Raw genomic sequence first — 18,997 nt, 5'->3', positions numbered from 1 at the left:
TTGAGCAAGGCCCTGTATAGTAAGATTTCATTACTCTTATACACTACTCCCATCCTTTTGTGATAAAGGCGAACGTATCTTTCGCTTTCTCGATTATTTGCTTTCAAACAAGAAGTCTCTCAAACCTGGATAATGCTGAGGATTTCATCGTACGTGTGATTCTCTCCTTGACAGTTCACCAGGAAGTGATTCAACTGCTGAATCCCCATTCCGCTCTCTCCCAGAGAAGCGATTTCCACTCGATTGGTCACTATACTAGTAGCAGCAATGTAATCAGAAATCTGTCTCTGATTGTCTGAGATTTGCTGTCGACTCTTTATGAACAGACCAAGGTCAGATACGTTTCTTGTCAGGAGGTCTAAATGGACAAGATTATAATTTATTATTCTTAGCTATTAATTACGTCTCAATGTTGACCACTAGAAAAAAACATTTAAACCACTTTTCAATGAAGGATCTGAATACTAATGAGAATCAATTCTTGTAAAATGTCTTGTGACTTTTCTCCCTGAAGGTACAACAAATTTACCATAATTTACTTCATGAATATTCTTTTTATAAGTACTCTTCCAAGTGACTGAGAAGAAGAGTTCCGTAGAAAATGATATGGGTTTAAAATTAGAAGTAAAGAATAATTACTGACAGTAATATCATTACCATGAACATTTAGCCCGTCATACCAATTTGCTTTTTCTGTTGTTAATAGAAGGTTTATCTTTTAAAAATCAAAATCAAGGTCAAAATCTCATAACCAGAGGGACAAACTTGCTAGCACTGGAAGCAGTGCTTGAGAATAATAATGGGCATTTCTACTTTAAATTCATCCTGACGTTCAACATTTCTTCCTCTTCTTGAAGTTCATTAAAGTTTATTCATTCGTCACAAATAGGTTTTGCAATTAAGTTGCTATAAAAATCCCCTAGTCGCCACACTCCAGCGCGGGTTCTGATACACTGAGGAAGAATTTAGCACATCCAATGCGCCTAACCAGCACGTCTTTCAGACTGGGAGGAAACCGGAGCACCCAGAGGAAACTCACACAGACACGGGGAGAATGTCAAACTCCACACAGACAGTGACCCAAGGCCGGAATTGAACCCGGGCCCCTGGTGCTGTGAGGCAGCAGTGCTAACCAGTGTAACACCGTGCCACTCTAAAAAGGTAAATAGCTGAGAATGGTTTCGATCCATCGACTTCTGGGTTATGAGCCCAGCATGCTTCCGCTGCGTCACTCTACTATTCTCTTCCCGCACCTAGTGGTGGCACTAAGGCAGACTTTTGTCTGTTTCCATAACTAGTAATTCTCAGAACGGATTGTTAGTCTGTCGCCAGGGGCTTATAGCTTTAGTGGCACCAATCTGCATCAAGCGTGGCTAACCAGGAGTCTCTCCCGTCCTTACTGGCAGGCATTGGCCTGTTGGAAGCGCTTTGCAGGTTGATAATCAAGCTGCTTGACTGCGTTACGCACCTTCCTTGGCCATCATGTCCTGGGGTGGGACTCGAACCCTTGAGCTTCTGGCTCAGAGGCAGGGACATTATCCACGACACCACCTGACCGCCAGTAGTTCAACACTTAATGGTTTCTAATTATTGAGTCTTCTCTGCACCCGTGCCCCCTCCTCTCTGTGTAACTGTCTCTCCTGCTCCTTCTTTCCCTGTATATATATATCTCTCTCTGCCTTTGCGTACGTGTTGGCCCCGCTGTTCTTCTCTGTGTATCTATCCCTCCTGCTCCTCCTCATTCAATCTACATGTTGCTGCCATGAATTAATAGAGGGGTACGGTAAAAGAACACTTTCTCTGAAGATGATTGCTGGAAAATGAAATATCCAATAAGGAACGATGGTGGAAGCAGAAAATCCATAAACATTTGGAAAAGGAAAGAGATACAAGGTCACGAGGAAAGAATCGGATACAAAACTCCCTCTCCCACGTCCAGTGATGCCAACTGCTGCCCCCAGCTCCACCCCCTCAGGCCCACACCAGTGAAAATAGCCAACCAGGGGGCGGATTTTACAGTCACTCCTGCCAACAGAAGCTTCCGGTCCAACCAAAGAATTGAATGGCTCACTGCATTTTCCGACCCTGCCTCCACTATGACAGGGCTGTAAAATTCTGCCCCAGGACTCAGATCCTTGAGATTCACGAGCAAATTGTTTAGTTTAGTTTATTTATTATTGTCACAAGTAGACTTACACGGCAATGAAGTTACTGTGAAACTCCCCTCGTCGCCACACTCTGGCGCCTGTTCGGGTACACTGCGGGAGAATTCAGCACGGCCAATGCACCTAGCCAGCACTTCCTTCGGACTGAGAGGGGAAACCGGAGCACCCGGAGGAAACCCACGCAGACACGGGGAGAACGTACGGACGCTGCACAGACAGTGACCCAAGCCGGGAATCGAACCCGGGTCCTGGATGCTGTGAGGCAGCAGTGCTAACCATTGTGCCACCCATTGTGGGCTGCATTTAACCACAGTGTGGCGATGCCGGCGTTGGACTGGGGTAAACACAATAAGAAGTCTCACAACACCAGGTTAAAGTCCAACAGGTTTATTTGGTAGCACAAGTCACTAGCTTTCGGAGCGGTGCTCCTTCATCAGGTAATTCCAACCATTATTTTGGAATTCCAACCATTATTTTGTAAATTGAGTTTGTGTCTTTATATGCCCTGTTTGTGAACAGAACTCCCACTCACCTGATGAAGGAGCAGCGCTCCGAAAGCTTGTGGCTTGTGCTACCAAATAAACCTGTTGGACTTTAACCTGGTGTTGTGAGACTTCTTACTGTGTTTAACCACAGTGCCAGGAGGGGTGATTAACTTATTCACTAAAAAGGGATCTAACAGTCAGGCCATTTTCCCAGAAACTCGGTCTGGTAAGCAGTGAAACCACTTTTTTTTGTGAGTCACAGTGACGACATTAGAGCCTGGTCCTAATGTCCAGAATACCCCTTTAGAGAGAAGTGTTTGGTAACTAGGAACTGGAAGACCATCCAATGCAGATGATGCACCGGTGTGGAATTTAACTCATTGTTTACTGTCTTGCTAAACAAATACTCAGTACATTTCTACAAGGCTGCGTTCCTTTAACATTACAAACTACAATCTGGTGTGTAAATGCACCAAGTAAATGATCACAGTAACATTACAGGAGGTTACTGACCTAGGTCAGGCTGGAGCCCGCTGATCTTGTCATCAATCGTTAGGTTTGTGTACAGTGGGGTGGATTCCGAGCCAGAACGGTTACACGATACAGAGTAAATGTCAAAGAGGTCCTTCAAGTCCTTCCGACTTCGTACACTAATTCCACAACAATAAACAGTGAGTGTCCTGTTCTCCATTCATACATACTAAGCATGAATTAACAATCCACAGGTGAGAACATTTTAAAAAATAGTGGGGGGCTTTCAGCCCAGTTTCAGTGTTTGCTTTCCAGCATTAAATACTTTAATAGAAATCCACAGAATCCTTACAGTGCAGGAGGAGGTTATTCAGCCCACTGAGTCTGCACCGACTCTCCGAAAGGGCATCCCACTCAGTCCCTATGCTCTCCCCTGCGCATTTAATATTGGCCAATCCACCTAACCTACATATCTTTGGACAGTGGGTGGAAACCGGAGCACCCGGAGGAAACCCATGCAGACACGGGGAGAATATGCAAACTCCGCACAGACAGTGACCCGAGGCCTGGCGCTGTGAGGTAGCAGTGCTAACTACTGTGCCGGTTCCCCATTATAGTTGTCTCTTGCCTCCAACAAGGCAGACGTATTAAACACTAAGGCTTTAATGGACTGAGTTACAATTGGTGTTGCCTTATTTCAGTCTTACAGTGTGATCATATTTACCTGAATGATTTGAAAAGTTCAACAAATTCAATGAAGCTCATGTTGCTATCAGAGACCATGAAGTCCTGGAATCCTTTCAGTCCTCCTTTTACACGTCCATGCCAACTATTACTCCCTCTTGTGCTATAGCAGGTCCAAACAAACAGCATTAGACAACAAACATAAAACTACTTGGACAACAGGAAATGGATAGTGATCGTCTCAGAGTAACATTCCTATTATCTTGGACACGGGGCAGCCTGTCAACCACAATGTCTGTTACTAGTGTAAAGTATGTCCGCAGTTCACTGTTACAATGCCATGTTGAGTAGGATCTGAAAGAATTCATTGCTATAAAGTCATCTGCAGCTGGTAACACTTAAAGACATTGTTTACATGAATGGAATTTGGTAGAGTTCAATGTTAAAACTCTGGAGCCAAATTCAACCAGGTCATTTGTTAAACGACAGGATTTGAATAGCCTGTGTCCCAGGCCTGTTACGATACGTTTCCCATCGCATACAGTGGGTGGATTTACGCAAGTAGAATTTTCCCACTGTGTGCGATGGTTGGTAATAATGGGATGGCACGAAGAAATTTAGATCAAGACGTTCCAGTCCCACCGCTGACAGGGCTGGAGATTCCCACTGAAAGTTAATGGACATTTTCCATCTCGACTGGATAATCCTGGCCTCAAAATCTATTTCAACACGCGGCAGCCAGTGAGCCCGAGCAACCAGGGTTCGGAGGGAGCCTGCAAAGCGGCATTGCACAAGGAATCCAGAACTGCAATCAAACATTCCTCGTTTATTCCAGAGATGTGGAACCATCGACAAGCAGAGGTTGCGCTGTTGTCGGACATTCCTTCATCGCAGGACGGTGCTTTTTCTGAGTGTTTGCTCCGATGCTTTACTGAAGTCTACCTTCTACCCTATTGAGGGTGCCTACAGAGAGAGGCAGTAACCATGACTTATGGCTGCCAGTCTTCCATGTGAAGGACACTATGAGGCCTGCTCATCTTTCAAGGCAGTGCAGTATTAGGAGGCAGGGAAAGGCAGAAGGGAGCAAATGACAATGGGAAAAGCCTGTGATAGGATAGAAACCTGGGGAGACTAAATGACAAAAGAGATGATCTGTACTTGCTCAAAACCTCTCATATCTTCAATTTTCTACAATTCTGATGAAAGATCAAACTGAACCCTTGTTCGCCATCAGCGTAAACACAACATGGGCCCAAAATCCCACTAGAGTCGGGAAACAAGATTCTTGCCGGCAAGATCTCGTTTCCTGATTTTCCTTGCCCCTCATCGGTGACATAATGGCCGGAATTTTCCTGTCCTGCCCACCACGGGAATCGTAGCCGGTGGGGGCAGACCATGCAAAGGCCCAATGACCTCGGCTGGGATTTTCCGGTCTTGGGGCGAGTGCGGCCAGGAAATCCCGCCCAATGAGTGGGAACCTAATTTCAATAAATTTAATGACACTTAACTATAATTGAAGGGCTTCCCAGCCACATGATGCACCCTCACTAAATATTTATCCTGTGCTATGGGGCAGGGCCAAACTGTGCCATGGGACAGTGTCAGGGGTGGGGCCCTCTGGGGAGTCACGTGGGGGTGGGGGTGGGGGAAGAGAGGGGGGTAGGACTGACACCTGTGATGGGGACGAGTGCCCCTGATAGTGCTATGGCGATAGGAGGTCACCCCGATGCTTGTAGGGGGGTCCTCCATGTCCATGGGGGATAGGGGGAATCTATTTTTAGCAATGATTGGGGCACCCTTTAGCGATGGCACCCCAATCCCTTGCCGGCTCTATCAGGCCCTGCCCCACCACAGTGATGGCACAAATCACGAGCCCAGATTTTCTGTCTAAAAGCCAGGAACTCTGGTCTGAAAACTTGGCAGTTTCTGGAGAGTTTTCAGTCAGAGCCTGACACTCTGAAAGATTTTGGTGAAATTCCACCCATGAACTTTGTTTCTCTCTCTCTCTCCACAGAGACTGTCTGATCTCCTGAGTATTTGCAGCATTCTCTGCTTTTAAAGTACGTGCAATATGTTGCTTATTTTGGGGGAAAAAAATGAGCTTTTGTTGCATTATTCTGGAGCTGAAGTAAGATTTGAAATAGAATTCAATGCAAAAGAAGCCCAAAATCAGATAGATCTCTGCTCCTGTGGAACATTACTGATGTATTAGCTCCCCGTGTCATATGGGGAGCCGTCTACATTTTGATGACTAATAAAGGTTCGACTGCAATTTTTCAGCTGTTTCAAAGAAACAGAGGGTAGGAGCAGGAGGAGGCCATTCGGCCCTTCGAGCCTGCTCCGCCATTCATCGCGATCATGGCTGATCATCCAACTCAACAGCCTCATCCTGCTTTTTCCCCATAACCTTTGATCCTATTCGCCTCAAGTGTCATATCCAGCCACCTCTTGAACACAAGAGGCGACTAGCTTGGCAAAGATGTTCATGGTGACCTGAGATATAGTCCTAATAAGCAAGGATTTCATAACAGAACTTAACTACACTGGATTCATTCAGAACCATGTTCCGACGTGCCAAGTGACTGCTATTTCTCAGATATATTGAAGTATTGTGAACTTTACAAAATTAAATACAGATGATTTTGAGTTTTGTTTATGCCTGATGCACAACTCATGGAGTCCTTTATCTATTGGCAGACACTATAATCATTTAACTATAGAAATTACAGCACAGAAGGCATCTATTAGGCTCATCATGTCTTGATAAGGTCCTCTCACTGCAATCTTGTATTATATTTGGCTTCAAAAGTTTATCTATGTTCCCATTAAAAAGATGAGGTTCATGCCAGTGGACAATTGTCTCTGGTAATAAACACTGTTCTTCAATAATTCTCAGCATAAAGCAACTTCTCCCAACTTCATACAGCTCTTTGTAACTTACACGACTGATCCTCATCACTGACACTTTATTCAAAGGAGACAGTGATTATTATTCACCCTTTCAAAACATTTTATGATTCCCAAGGTCTCAGTTTGAATCTTCCCTTAACTGCCCACATGTACGCACTCTTAATATAGAATCCCTACAGTACAGAAGAGGCTATTCGGCCCATCAAGTCTGCACCGACTCTGACAGAGCACTCTACCCCACCCTATCCCCATAACCCCACACATTTCCCATGGCTAGTCCATCTAACCTATACATCTTGAGGCACTAAGGGGCAATTTATCAAGGCCAATCCATCTAACCTGCACATCTTTGGAGTGTGGGAGGAAGCTGGAGCACCCGGAGGAAACCCACGCAGGCACAGAGAGAACTTGCAAATTCCATACAGACAGTCACCCAAAGCTGGAACCGAACTCGGGTCCCTGGCGCTGTGAGGCAGCAGTGCTAACCTTGTGTTGTTGCAATTATACAGGGCCTTGGTGAGGCCACACCTAGAATATTGTGTGTAATATTGGTCTCCTTTTCTGAAGAAGAATGTTCTTGCTCTTGAGGGACTGCAGCAAAGGTTTACCAGGCTGATTCCAGGGATGGCAGGACTGATGTATGAGGAGAGGTTGACTAGGTTAGGATTGTTTTCGCTGGAGTTCAGACGAATGAGGGGGGATCTCATAGAGACTTATAAAACTCTAACAGGATTTGACAGGATAGATGCAGGGATGATGTTCCCGATGTGGGGAAGTCCAGAACCAGGGGTTACAGATTCGAGGTAGACCATTTAGGACGGAGGTGAGGAGACATTTCTTCACCCAAAGAGTGGTGAGCCTGTGGAATTCATTACCACAGGAAGTCGTTGATGCCAAAACATTGAATATATTCAAGAGGTAGCTAGATATAGCACTTGGGGCAAATGGGATTAAAGGTTATGGGGAGAAAATAGGATTAGGCTATTGAGTTGGACGATCAGCCATGATCGTGATGAATGGTGGAGCAGGCCCGAAGGGCCGAATGGCCTCCTCCTGCTCCTATCTTCTATGATTCTATGTAACCACTGTCCCAACATGCCGCCCTGGTCTTTCCTCCTCAAGTCTCTCCTCCTGATGTTAGCCCCTAAATAGCCAGTGAATAAACATTAGAAAATAAACAATGACTTTGCAGCACCACTGGTTTCAACTGCATTGGCTTTCTCCGCAGTTTTACAAATTGTTTTTACACACAAACCATTTAATCTTCTGAGGATAATCATTGTATTAATAGGAAAATGTGAGAGAATATCAGTGATCATTTCTTTTCCTCTTACCCAGGTTTGGTCTTGCTAACAGTTGACAGGACTGGAGAGGAGGCAGGCCGCACTGGGGTAGATGTTGGAGGGCCTAATGTAGTGGAACATGGAGTGGTGAGAGAACGAGCTCTTGTGGGGAGCGTACAGGAGCCTGGAGAACCCATTGTGATGCTCACATCTAAAAAAGGGCAATGAAGGAACAAATGTGTCAAATAAGTGAAATAGATAACACTTAATACATTGTTTTAGAATCATAAAATCATAGAATCCCTAGAGTGCAGAAGAAAGCCATTCGGCCCATTGAGTCTGCACCGACCACCCAGGCCCTATCCCCATAACCCATATTTACCCTGCTAATCCCCCTGATACTAGAGACAATTTAGCATGGTCAATCAACCTAACCCGCAGATCTATGGACTGAGAGGGGAATCTGGAGCACCCGGAGGAAACTCACACAGACATGGGGAGAGTGTGCAAACTCCACAGACAGTCACCCGAGGCGGAATTGAACCCGGGCACTGTGAGGCAGCAGTGCTAACCACTGTGCTCATTTTCTTTGCTTTGTTAAATTCGGGTGTTAAACTTCACAAAATGCAATGCGTTTTGGGAAATCTAATCATCTTTGTTCATTCTCCGAAGCAACATGGCTTAATGCTTTTGTTAAAACCAGAAAAGGGAAAAACTTTGGTTTAAGAATATCAACTTAACACTGCAAACAAATGATGCGATTTATCATCAAAATGTAACATTGCGTTTCTACACTGAATCCTTTCACTGTACTCACTGTTGACCAGGAACAGCACAGGAACCAATGTCATAGAGTTTTACAGCACACAATGAGGCTCTTCAGCCCATCGTGTCTGCGCCAGTCATCGGGCCTTTCTCTATTCTAACCCATTTTCCAGCACTGTCGTCTTGTACTGACCCCACTGCAGGGAGTTGAAGTCCCGCTTAAAGAGAAACAGGGAAATTATTCCTGATGTCCCGGCTCAATCAACAACCCTAAAGCAGATTGGTCATTGTCACATTGCTGTCTGTGGGAGCTTGCTGTGTACAAATTGCCTGGTGTGTTTCCTACATTACAACAGTGGCTACATTTCAAAAAGTGCTTCATCAGCTGCAAAGAGATGGCTGGTGGTTGTGCAAAGCACTATATAAATGCAATCAATCTTTTGAACTTACAAACACTGAGATAGCAGCTACTCAGAGAATTGTACTGCTGTACAGAATGAAAGTGCATCAAGACCTCAAACAGGTAACACCCTGCCACAACCAGCCAATCACAGCCTCCTGCCACTGCCAGCCAATCAAAGACAGCCTGACAGAATTAATTAGCCAATCACACCCCTCAACTTAATCAGCCAATCACAGTACACAACCAGACAATAATAACACTTTTACTGAATTAAATGTTAATATTTACATCTTTCAATTACAGGCACAGCCCTTTAACATACAGTTTTTAAAAAATATTAAGTTCAGCTTTCTCCCTGAATTTTAAAAACTTATGCTAAATGTGAGCTGGTTCATAAACCCTGTGGATATTGTAGTGTATTACAAGATCTAAGCATTTTGTTATAGTGCCCTCTGCACTGCCCTCTCTTGTTGGGGAGGTGTAAATAAAGTTAGGTCAATAATGTAAAGATAAAGGCAAAATACCGCAGATGCTGGAATCTGAAACAGAAACAGAAAATGCTGGAAAATCTCAGCGGGTCTGACAGCATCTGTGGAGAGGGAATAGAGCCAACGTTTCAAATCAAGATGATGCTTCGTCTCAAAGGGACATCCAGACTCAAAACATTGGCTCTATTCTCTCTCGATGTGGAGATGCCGGCGTTGGACTGGGGTAAACACAGTAAGAAGTCTAACAACACCAGGATAAAGTCCAACAGGTTTATTTGGTAGCAAACACCACTGGCTTTCGGAGCGCTGCTCCTTTGGAGATCTCCCACTCCACCTGACAAAGGAGCAGCGCTCCGAAAGCTAGTGGCGTTTGCTACCAAATAAACCTGTTGGGCTTTAACCTGGTGTTGTTAGACTTCTTACTCTATTCTCTCTCCACAGATGTTGTCAGACCTGCTGAGATTTTCCAGCATTTTCTGTTTAGGTCAATAATGGCAGCCTGCTGTGAATCCACATTGTGAGTTTTTCTCAATGTAATACGCAACAGAAAGATGGCAGCTCGGATAGGATAGAATTTTTTTTAAAAACATTTCATTTGAGAAACTGAGGATTGAAGAACAATGTGTCACACTTTTTAAAACTCCTAAAGTTGATTTTGATAAGTTTGATCAGTGCGCACCTGGTGTTCAGGTACACAGTGAGTCAACACAGTATGTGATTGAAAAATGGCATTGGAGGCATATCTGGGGACAATGGGGAAGTTCAATCCTAACAAAGTGGTTTGGCCTAATTACGAACATTACGCATTTTTCTGAAAGCAAATGAAATAGGAGATGAGGATAAAATGAATGTTTCCTCACCATGAGGAAGCTAGATGCTTTTGAACTGGTGCCCAAAATATTTTGCCCACAAGAGCCCAGTACTATGGACTACTCTGAGATTCTGGACTCATTATGGTACGGCCAAGAATGATAATGCACTGAGTTATAGTCCATGAAAGAAAGCAGTTGGCAAGTGAGATTGTTGCAGATTTCGTTCTCGAATTAAAGAAACTCTCATCACTGTAGTTACGGCGCAAACTTAGAATTCAACCCTAGAGAGATATTTGCAGGAGGCATAAAGAACAATAAAATCTGGACCAAACTTGTCAAAAAAGGCAACAAGCTGATGTGGAAGGAGGCCTGAAATGTCGCTGCAGACTTGAAAATGGCAAAAAGAGATCATTGCAAATTGCAAAGGAGTTCCTTTCCTAAGCCAGCAGGAGAGGCCCACTGGATTTCAGTGAGATTCAGGCCACAGTAGCTAACCTCATAGTCTCCGAAGCAGAAATTTAGATTATTGTTGCTGTGTTAGCCACCAACTATTTAAAGGCTTCCATTTCTAGTCAACGTGCTATGCCTGGGGAAAAGGCAGTCATATCCAGAGAGCATGCAGGAGCAGAGGAAACAGTAATACTCAAGGTCATGGTAAAGCTGCAGGTCGCAGCCAGGCATCAGATCAAGGTCATGATAGATCCAAAGCTTGTTCAGGAGTTCGGAAATCCTCAAAAGCACGTATGATAGATATGGAAACAGAAGTTGATGTTATCGAGCAGGATGATCAAGAGTTGTACTCAGTCAGAGAACAAGAAAGGCAGCACTGGGAAGCTGAGAGTGAAACGGCTGAACGTATAACCCAACACCAACAGTAGACATGCGTCGGCGATTCACAAATTATTTTCATAATTGATACAGCTACAGCCACGTCTGTCAACTTGGAAGGAGAGCATCGGAAGTTCCTAAGTCATATTCCCTTACACAAAACTGGTGTGAAACGAAATCGTTATTCCAATAAGAGTTTTCTAGGGTTAGGTTAAGTTTGTGTTATAGTTGAATATGAATTGTCATTGGTAGCAGTAGGAGGGAACCACGTCTCCCTGACGGGGAGGAATTGGCTGAAGAAGATACGGTTAACCTGGGCTGAGTTATTTATAGTAGGGATCATTAACAGCGCGTCCGACTTTGTGGAAGTTCTATAAGAGAGTGCAAAGTGGTCTTTGGGCAAAAAGGACCAAATGATACAATTAACCAGCACAACACTGAAGTTAAGATAAAGGACAATGCAGAGCTGATGTGTTGCAAGGCAAGGTCAGTGCCTTATGCACTGTGCTTGACGCAGTAAGTAAAGAGCTGAATAGATCAGAAAGAACGGGGGTAGTTAAGATGAAGAGCAATGATGTTGGATAGGTTAATTGAAAGCATTTAAAGATAACATAATGGTGTTAAAACATTTTTTAACATGTGAATGACTGATAGCATCAGTCATATAGAAACGTAGAAACTAGAAGTAGGAGTTGGATATTTGAGCCTGCTCCGCCATTCATTTTGATCATGGCTGATCATCAAATTCAATATCTGATCCCCCCTTCCCCCCATATCCCTTGATCCCTTTAGCCTCGAGAGCTATATCTAATTTCTCCTTGAAATCACACAACATTTTGGTCTCAACTGCATTCTGTGGTAGTGAATGCCACACATTCACCACCCTCTGGGTGAAGAAATTTCTCCTCACCTCGGTTCTAAAAGGTTTACCCTTAACCTCAAACTATGACCCCTAGTTCTGGACTCCCCCTAAACTCCAGTGAATATAATCCTAACCGACTTAGTCTCTCCTCATACGGCAGACCTGCCATCCCAGGCATCAGCCAGGTAAACCTTCGCTGTACTCCCTCCATAGCAAGGACATGCTTCCTCAGATAAGGACACTAAACTGCACACATTACTGCAGGTGTGGCCTCACCAACGCCCTATACAATTGCAGCCAAACATCCCTATCTCTATACTCAAATCCTCGCTATGAAGGCCAATATACCATTTGCCTTCTTTACTGCCTGCTGTACCTGCGTGCTTACTTTCAGTGACTGATGCACAAGGTCTCGTTGAGTATCCACCTCTCCCAATTTACACCCATTCAAGTAATAATCTGTCTTCCTATGTTTCGGTTGTGATTACAGTTGAAACAACTATGCACTGCAACCTATTAAATTTCAGGTATTGTTGATTTTGGTTTAATGGTGTGTGTTTTGGGAAATTAAGTGTGCGTACTATTTTACATTTTAATGTACAAGTTATTTTTTTAAGTGTGGAGGGAGTGGAGTATATTGCATGGTCGGAGCATTTTGTTATACTGCCCTCACTATTGGGGAGGTCTAAATAAAATTAATTCAATAATGGCTGCCTGCAGTGAGTTTTTCTCAATGCAATGTGCAACGGGTATTGATGGTAGAAATTTGTTACCTGATTCTTCTTGTTCATCAAAGTCTGCGGGATCGGAACCACTCCTGCTTCGAGACTCCTTGTAGCTTCTGGCCTTGCGTGCCGAGGTCTCCTCGTCAGTGATGTCCCCACTCTCTCCCTGCACAAGACAAAATGAAAGCTTTACAGTAGAACAGTCCTTCAGCAGCGACATGCTGGCTTTTGGGCAGTGCTGTCTCTTACCCTGATTAATGATTTCTTTATCTTCTTGGCTGTGCTCATTCCCAGTGTGTTGTTACGCTGCAGGCTGGATTTTTCCATGTTTCTGTTCAAAGTTGCTGTGGTTGTGTTCCTGCTGATCCACCGCCTGCCTCCGAACAGCTCAATAACCTGAGCCAGTGTTGGTCCTTCAAACTTGCCTTCCTCCTGGATGGAACAAAATACATTGAATTTTACAGAACCGGACAATAATCTGGCACAACAGGTCCCCGCTGCTGAGTATACTCCAACCTCCTCCCACTTTCTTCACACCTTATCACTGAAGCGAGAGAGAATAGGGTGATGGGGTAGTGGTAATGCCATTGGGTTGGTAATCCAGAGACCCAGGTTAATACTCTGGGTACTTGGGTTCAAATCCCACCATGGCAGCTGGTGGATAGAATCATAGAATCCCTGCAATGCAGAAGGAGGCTATTCGGCCCATCAAGTCTGCACTGACCACAATCCCACCCAGGTCCTATTCCTGTAACCCCACATATTTACCCTGCTAATCCCCCTGACACAAAGGTCAATTTAGCATGGCCAATCAACCTGATCTGCACATCTTTGGACTTTAGATTCAATTAATTTAACCTGGAATTGAAAGCCGGCCTCAGTAATGGTGAGCACAAAATTATCGTCAATTATCATGAAAATCCATATGTCCTTTTGGAAAGGAAATCTGCCACCCTTGATCTGGCTGACAGATGATTCCAGGGCAGAGCTCTCTGGTGAGTCTGTGGAATTCATTGGCTGTGGAGGCTAAGTCATTGAGTGTATTTAGGACAGGTTCTTGATTGGTAAGTGGATCAATGAAGAAAAGGCAGGAGACTGGGATTGAGAAACATATCAGCCATGATCGAATGGCAAACCAGACTCAATTGGCCAAACGGCTTAATTGTGCTCCTATATCTTATGATCTTAACTGGCCTCTTAAAAGGCCTGGTAAACCACTCAGTTCAAGGGCAATTAGGCAACAAATGCTTGCCTTGCCAGCAAAGCCCAAAGCTCAAAAGTTAAAAAATCTTTTCCCTCACGTACTCATCTAGCTTTTCCCTTAATCGTCAATTTTCACATTGCTCATATACTTGGTAGTTCTACAGATAACTAAGAGAGTCTTTGCTAACAATTCCATCTCGCTGCTGAATCTCAGGTTAACTTTCCTGCTTAGGTGATCGTTATCTAGTGAGAGAAACAACTGGGTGTGACAGGTAAAATTCTATTTTAAGTCAAATAAATGAATTGCAATTTTCAAACAGTTATAGCTCCAAGATCTTGTTGTAGATTTATCGGCATAGTTTTTCCTAAACATGAGTCAGGTAGTGGAAACCAATTTTCTCTCTACTGCTACCTTACAGATTTTTAAAGTGGATTGCTCATGAAGTCACCCCCACGTGACATGGAGTAGAATTTTTAATTTGCAAAGAAATTGCCATTGGATGGGATGACGGAACATTTAGATTACCACAGCTATCCTTTCATAAATATAGGAAAAGGAGACGCCAGTCTTACTTTGGAAAAGGAGACTAAAATCGAAGCGGTGGGCAGGATCTTCCCTGACCCTTGGAGTTGACCTCCACTGCAGATTTCCTGGTGGCAGGATGGGCGAACCATGCAAATTGCCACTGACGTCAGTGGGACCGAAAAGTCTCACCAGCGGCCAATGGCGATCTCCACTTCCGCCGTGGGAAAACCCATGGGGCGGGTGGGGGGTGGGCTGGAAAATTCTGGCCGGTGACTTGATTTGGAACGAAAAAAACTCCCAAATAATTCATTTCGGTCACATGTGCAGCTGAGGTTTTAAGCATGTATTATATTTGCCCAAGTCTTTAAAGATTACAGCATTATCCTGTTGGACTCATCCTCAGCTGATGTGATGTCATTGTAACATGCAGTCCCCATCCTAAACACACTAAATGATGGAGTTGACCTGTTGAAACTATGAATACAGAAACTCCTGTCTGGTGAATTCTGAGAGACTCTGTTTAAATTTTAAAGTTTATTTATTAGTGTCACAAATAGGCTTACATTAACACTGCAATGAAGTTACTGTGAAAATCCCCTAGTCGCCACATTCTGGCACCTGTTCAGGTACACTGAGGGAGAATTTAGCACGGCCAATGCATCTGACCAGCACGTCTTTTCAGACTGTGGGAGGAAACCGGAGCACCCGGAGGAAACCCACGCAGGCACGGGGAGAACGTGCAAACTCCAAACAGACAGTGACCCAAGCTGGGAATCGAACCCAGGTCCCTGGTGCTGTGAGGCAGCAGTGCTAACCACTGTGCCACCATGCCACCCCTAAGGCGGTGGCACACTTGCGAGGTGGGTTCAAATCCCACCTGCATCGCTGGGATGAAAGTCTCTCATGACTTTTCTCATGTGAAAGATTAGCATTTTAAAGCCCATTTTTCTGAGGAAGGTGGCTGGCTAGTCTGTGTCGTCACAATCTCATTGTGTAAACATGGACCTGCCACAGCACAGGGCTGCCACAAAGTGAGATTCTCAAAGATCAGAGGATGGCTGGTGTGGTAATAAATGGACAACGTATTGCACTGATGCTGTGCTGCTGCCCGATTGAGATTGGCGCTGAGCACCTTTCTGAGACAGAGCAGAGCAGGCTTTATTTCCAAATGGGACGTAGTTAATGCCAAGATTAGACGTTCAAAATGGGGAGAGTTAAATTCACCACCACCAACAATTTTGACATTGGCATGTGTACATGGCTTTCTTCAAAAGGGAAAATCCTCTCCTTGACAATAAACTCTAACTCTAATTCTGTTACAATAGAAGGAACAACTGCAAACAAAAACCTACAAATGCTCACACGCCCTTCCAATGTAGACTTAACACAAACTTTATTTATTGCATTAACATCTTAAACAACTCCGTTAGGTTCCCTACGTGATATTTCATTTTGAAAAGCTGGCATCTATCTTTCAAAGCTCTCCCTCTAACATCAGGTTGCTGTTTCATTTCCCTCGTCTGCACTACCTCTGGGGCGTTGATGTTGCCGTGACAACCTGAACGTTATCTGGTACTGGTCCTCCCAAGTGTGGCCTCACCAGAACACCACAGTTAATGAGGATTTGAACTCAACTAATTACATGGCTAATTATTTTTCAACTTCTCCTTTGGCATCCTCTGACCTCCCCATTGAGCACACTCGCCTCCTATTGTGTAGTAATTTGTCTTTTGACTGTAACAATCTTAATTTGCTTCTGATGAACCCAGGTGAAAAGCTTGTTGCAATTTCTTTGTAATATCTTTGCAACTTCCTCTGATTTCATCGGTCTTCCCTCCTTTTGGGCCATCTTTGAATTTAGCTGCTTATTATCAGTCGTGGATATTTACTCGTACCAGAAGAAGAGGGACCAAAATCGGTCTCTTGACTGCCCCACTCAATAACTCCCCGAATTGTAACCTTGCTGGCCTAACCCTTCATTCTCTCCTCTTAGTTAATTACTAAGTAACATCTGTTCTTTATCCACTGACTTCAGTTTGTAAAGGAGTTTATCCTCATTTAGTCCAACACTGGGGGCGGAATCTTACCAAAGAATGGCCAAGTGTAAGGGTCTGACTGAAACAAGAAACAGGCCGCTTTTCTTTCCAGATCTTATGACACTTTGTCCAAAAAAACCTCATAAGGCCGTGATTCACGCCGTCATGTTGTGGGATGGGGCTTACACACACAGGCAACAGGCAAAGTCCGGCTGCTTGAGAGTGGGGCGTCCTTTACAAAGGGTGCCCGATCAGAGCAAAAGAGAAACTCTCCCCAACGGAGGTCTCAGGGGCTTTACCGCACCCTTCTCCCAAACAGCCATTGCCAGCATCAGACTCCTTCCTCCCACCTGCTGCCCCCTACCCCCCAAACAAACAGTCAATTCCGTCATACTCCACTCCCCCCTGAACATCGCTGACATCGGCCCCCTTGCACCCCCCCCCAACCCACATCCACTCAAGGAGTCAATGCCGGCATGGTGCCAATCCATCAGTGCTAACCTGTGCCGGGGGCATTGACAAGGCACTGCCTTTTCATGTCCCTCTCCCCCTACACTCACCTTTATACCCCCGGGGGGATCTCCATGATAGGTTCATATCTGGGTGAAAATACGGTGAAGGGTCAATATCTGTCGGGGGGTGGAGTGGGGGCTGTTTAATGATATTGAAATGTATTTAATTGGGGTCATGCCCGCCGGCAAGGAACGGCGAAAAGCAGCAATCGCGATCTTGCTGGCGAGATTTGTGATTCTCCAGTTTCGCCGGATCTTGAGTCCCTGCCACCATTCCCACGGATGGAGAGAGCGGGCTCAAGACCACTCCCTGGAATTAGAGTTATCAATCCTTTGCAAGTTTTATATATTGCCAAATCTCCCTTTTCTTATCAGAGCTTTGACTTTTCACACCGTAATATGAGGGGTTCTGAATGATCAAAGTAAGGGAATGGGAAGGATGTTAGATGTAATTCTGTTCAGCTTCTTCACCATTGAAATTCTATTATCATAAATAGTCTGTAACACTAATATCTGCCCAAGTGCAAGATTGAATTCAAGTTCAACTTTGTTGTTTGGTGATTAGAATTTGTTTCTTCTTTTTGTACATTTGATGCCGGTGTCATCACAATGAGTAAACGTACATAAGAACATAAGAAATAGGAGCAGGAATAGGCCATCTAGCCCCTTGAGCCTGCCCCGCCATTCAATAAGATCATGGCTGATCTGAAGTGGATCAGTTCCACTTACCCGCCTGATCCCTACAACCCCTAATTCCCTTACCGATCAGGAATCCATCTATCCGTGATTTAAACATATTCAACGAGGTAGCCTCTACCACTTCAGTGGGCAGAGAATTCCAGAGATTCACCACCCTCTGAGAGAAGAAGTTCCTCCTCAACTCTGTCCTAAACTGACCCCCCTTTATTTTGAGGCTATGCCCTCTAGTTCTAGTTTCCTTTCTAAGTGGAAAGAATCTCTCCACCTCTACCCTATCCAGCCCCTTCATTATCTTATAGGTCTCTATAAGATCCCCCCTCAGCCTTCTAAATTCCAACGAATACAAACCCAATCTGCTCAGTCTCTCCTCATAATCAACACCCCTCGTCTCTGGTATCAACCTGGTGAACCTTCTCTGCACTCCCTCCAAGGCCAATAGATCCTTCCGCAAATAAGGGGACCAATACTGCACACAGTATTCCAGCTGCAGCCTCACCAATGCCCTGTACAGATGCAGCAAGACATCTCTGCTTTTATATTCTATCCCCCTTGCGATATAGGCCAACATCCCATTTGCCTTCTTGATTACATACACATAAAAATACTAACTAGGAGCAGGAGTAGGCCATTCAGCCCCTCGAGCCTGCTCTGCCATTCAATAAGATCACGGCTGACCTGATTGTAGGCTGAACTCCACCCTCTGCCTGGCACCCTCCCAAACCTTTGACTCCCTTGTTAGTCAAAATTCTGTCTTCCTCCGTCTTAAAAATACTCAATGATCCTGCCTCCACCGCTCTCTGGGAAAGAGTTCCAATGATTCACAACCCTCTGAGGGAAGGAAATTCTTCTCAGCTCTGTCTTAAATGGGAGACCCCTTATTCTTAAACAAGTCCCCTCGTCCTAGTCTCTCTCAGAAGAGGAAACATTCTTCCTGAATCCTCCCTGTCAAACCTGTTGATAAAAAAATATATTTTGAACTTGTAATGTCAAAATCTAGAATGTTTATGTATAAATGCAAAGTGAGTTTGGCAATATTAATGAACAAGCATTCAGCGAATGATATCCATTATTTAAAATAAACAGGCTAACACCAGCATTAGTCCACATTAATCACCAACAGGAATCTCTAAGTCTACTTTA

At 44.4% G+C, this 18,997-nt stretch overlaps 1 protein-coding gene across 7 annotated transcripts in view; it reads right to left on the bottom strand.

Annotated features, from left to right (window-relative positions):
- The window catches only part of plce1 (phospholipase C, epsilon 1), a 408,311-nt gene that overhangs the window by 77,756 nt on the left and 311,558 nt on the right, over positions 1 to 18,997 (bottom strand). For all 7 annotated transcript variants that reach the window (XM_078223543.1, XM_078223542.1, XM_078223546.1 and 4 more), the window contains 6 exons: positions 13,131 to 13,313; positions 12,930 to 13,047; positions 8,050 to 8,209; positions 3,846 to 3,968; positions 3,164 to 3,300; positions 126 to 358 (listed from right to left, as the gene is read on the bottom strand). In XM_078223543.1, coding sequence (XP_078079669.1) covers positions 126 to 358; positions 3,164 to 3,300; positions 3,846 to 3,968; positions 8,050 to 8,209; positions 12,930 to 13,047; positions 13,131 to 13,313 — 954 coding nt within the window. The remainder of the gene's footprint in view (positions 1 to 125; positions 359 to 3,163; positions 3,301 to 3,845; positions 3,969 to 8,049; positions 8,210 to 12,929; positions 13,048 to 13,130; positions 13,314 to 18,997) is intronic.

Source organism: Mustelus asterias, chromosome 11 (assembly GCF_964213995.1).
Source record: "Mustelus asterias chromosome 11, sMusAst1.hap1.1, whole genome shotgun sequence".
Lineage (NCBI taxonomy): Eukaryota > Metazoa > Chordata > Chondrichthyes > Carcharhiniformes > Triakidae > Mustelus > Mustelus asterias.
Note: the sequence above shows the minus strand (reverse complement) of the source record. Positions and strands in the feature narration are given on the sequence as shown.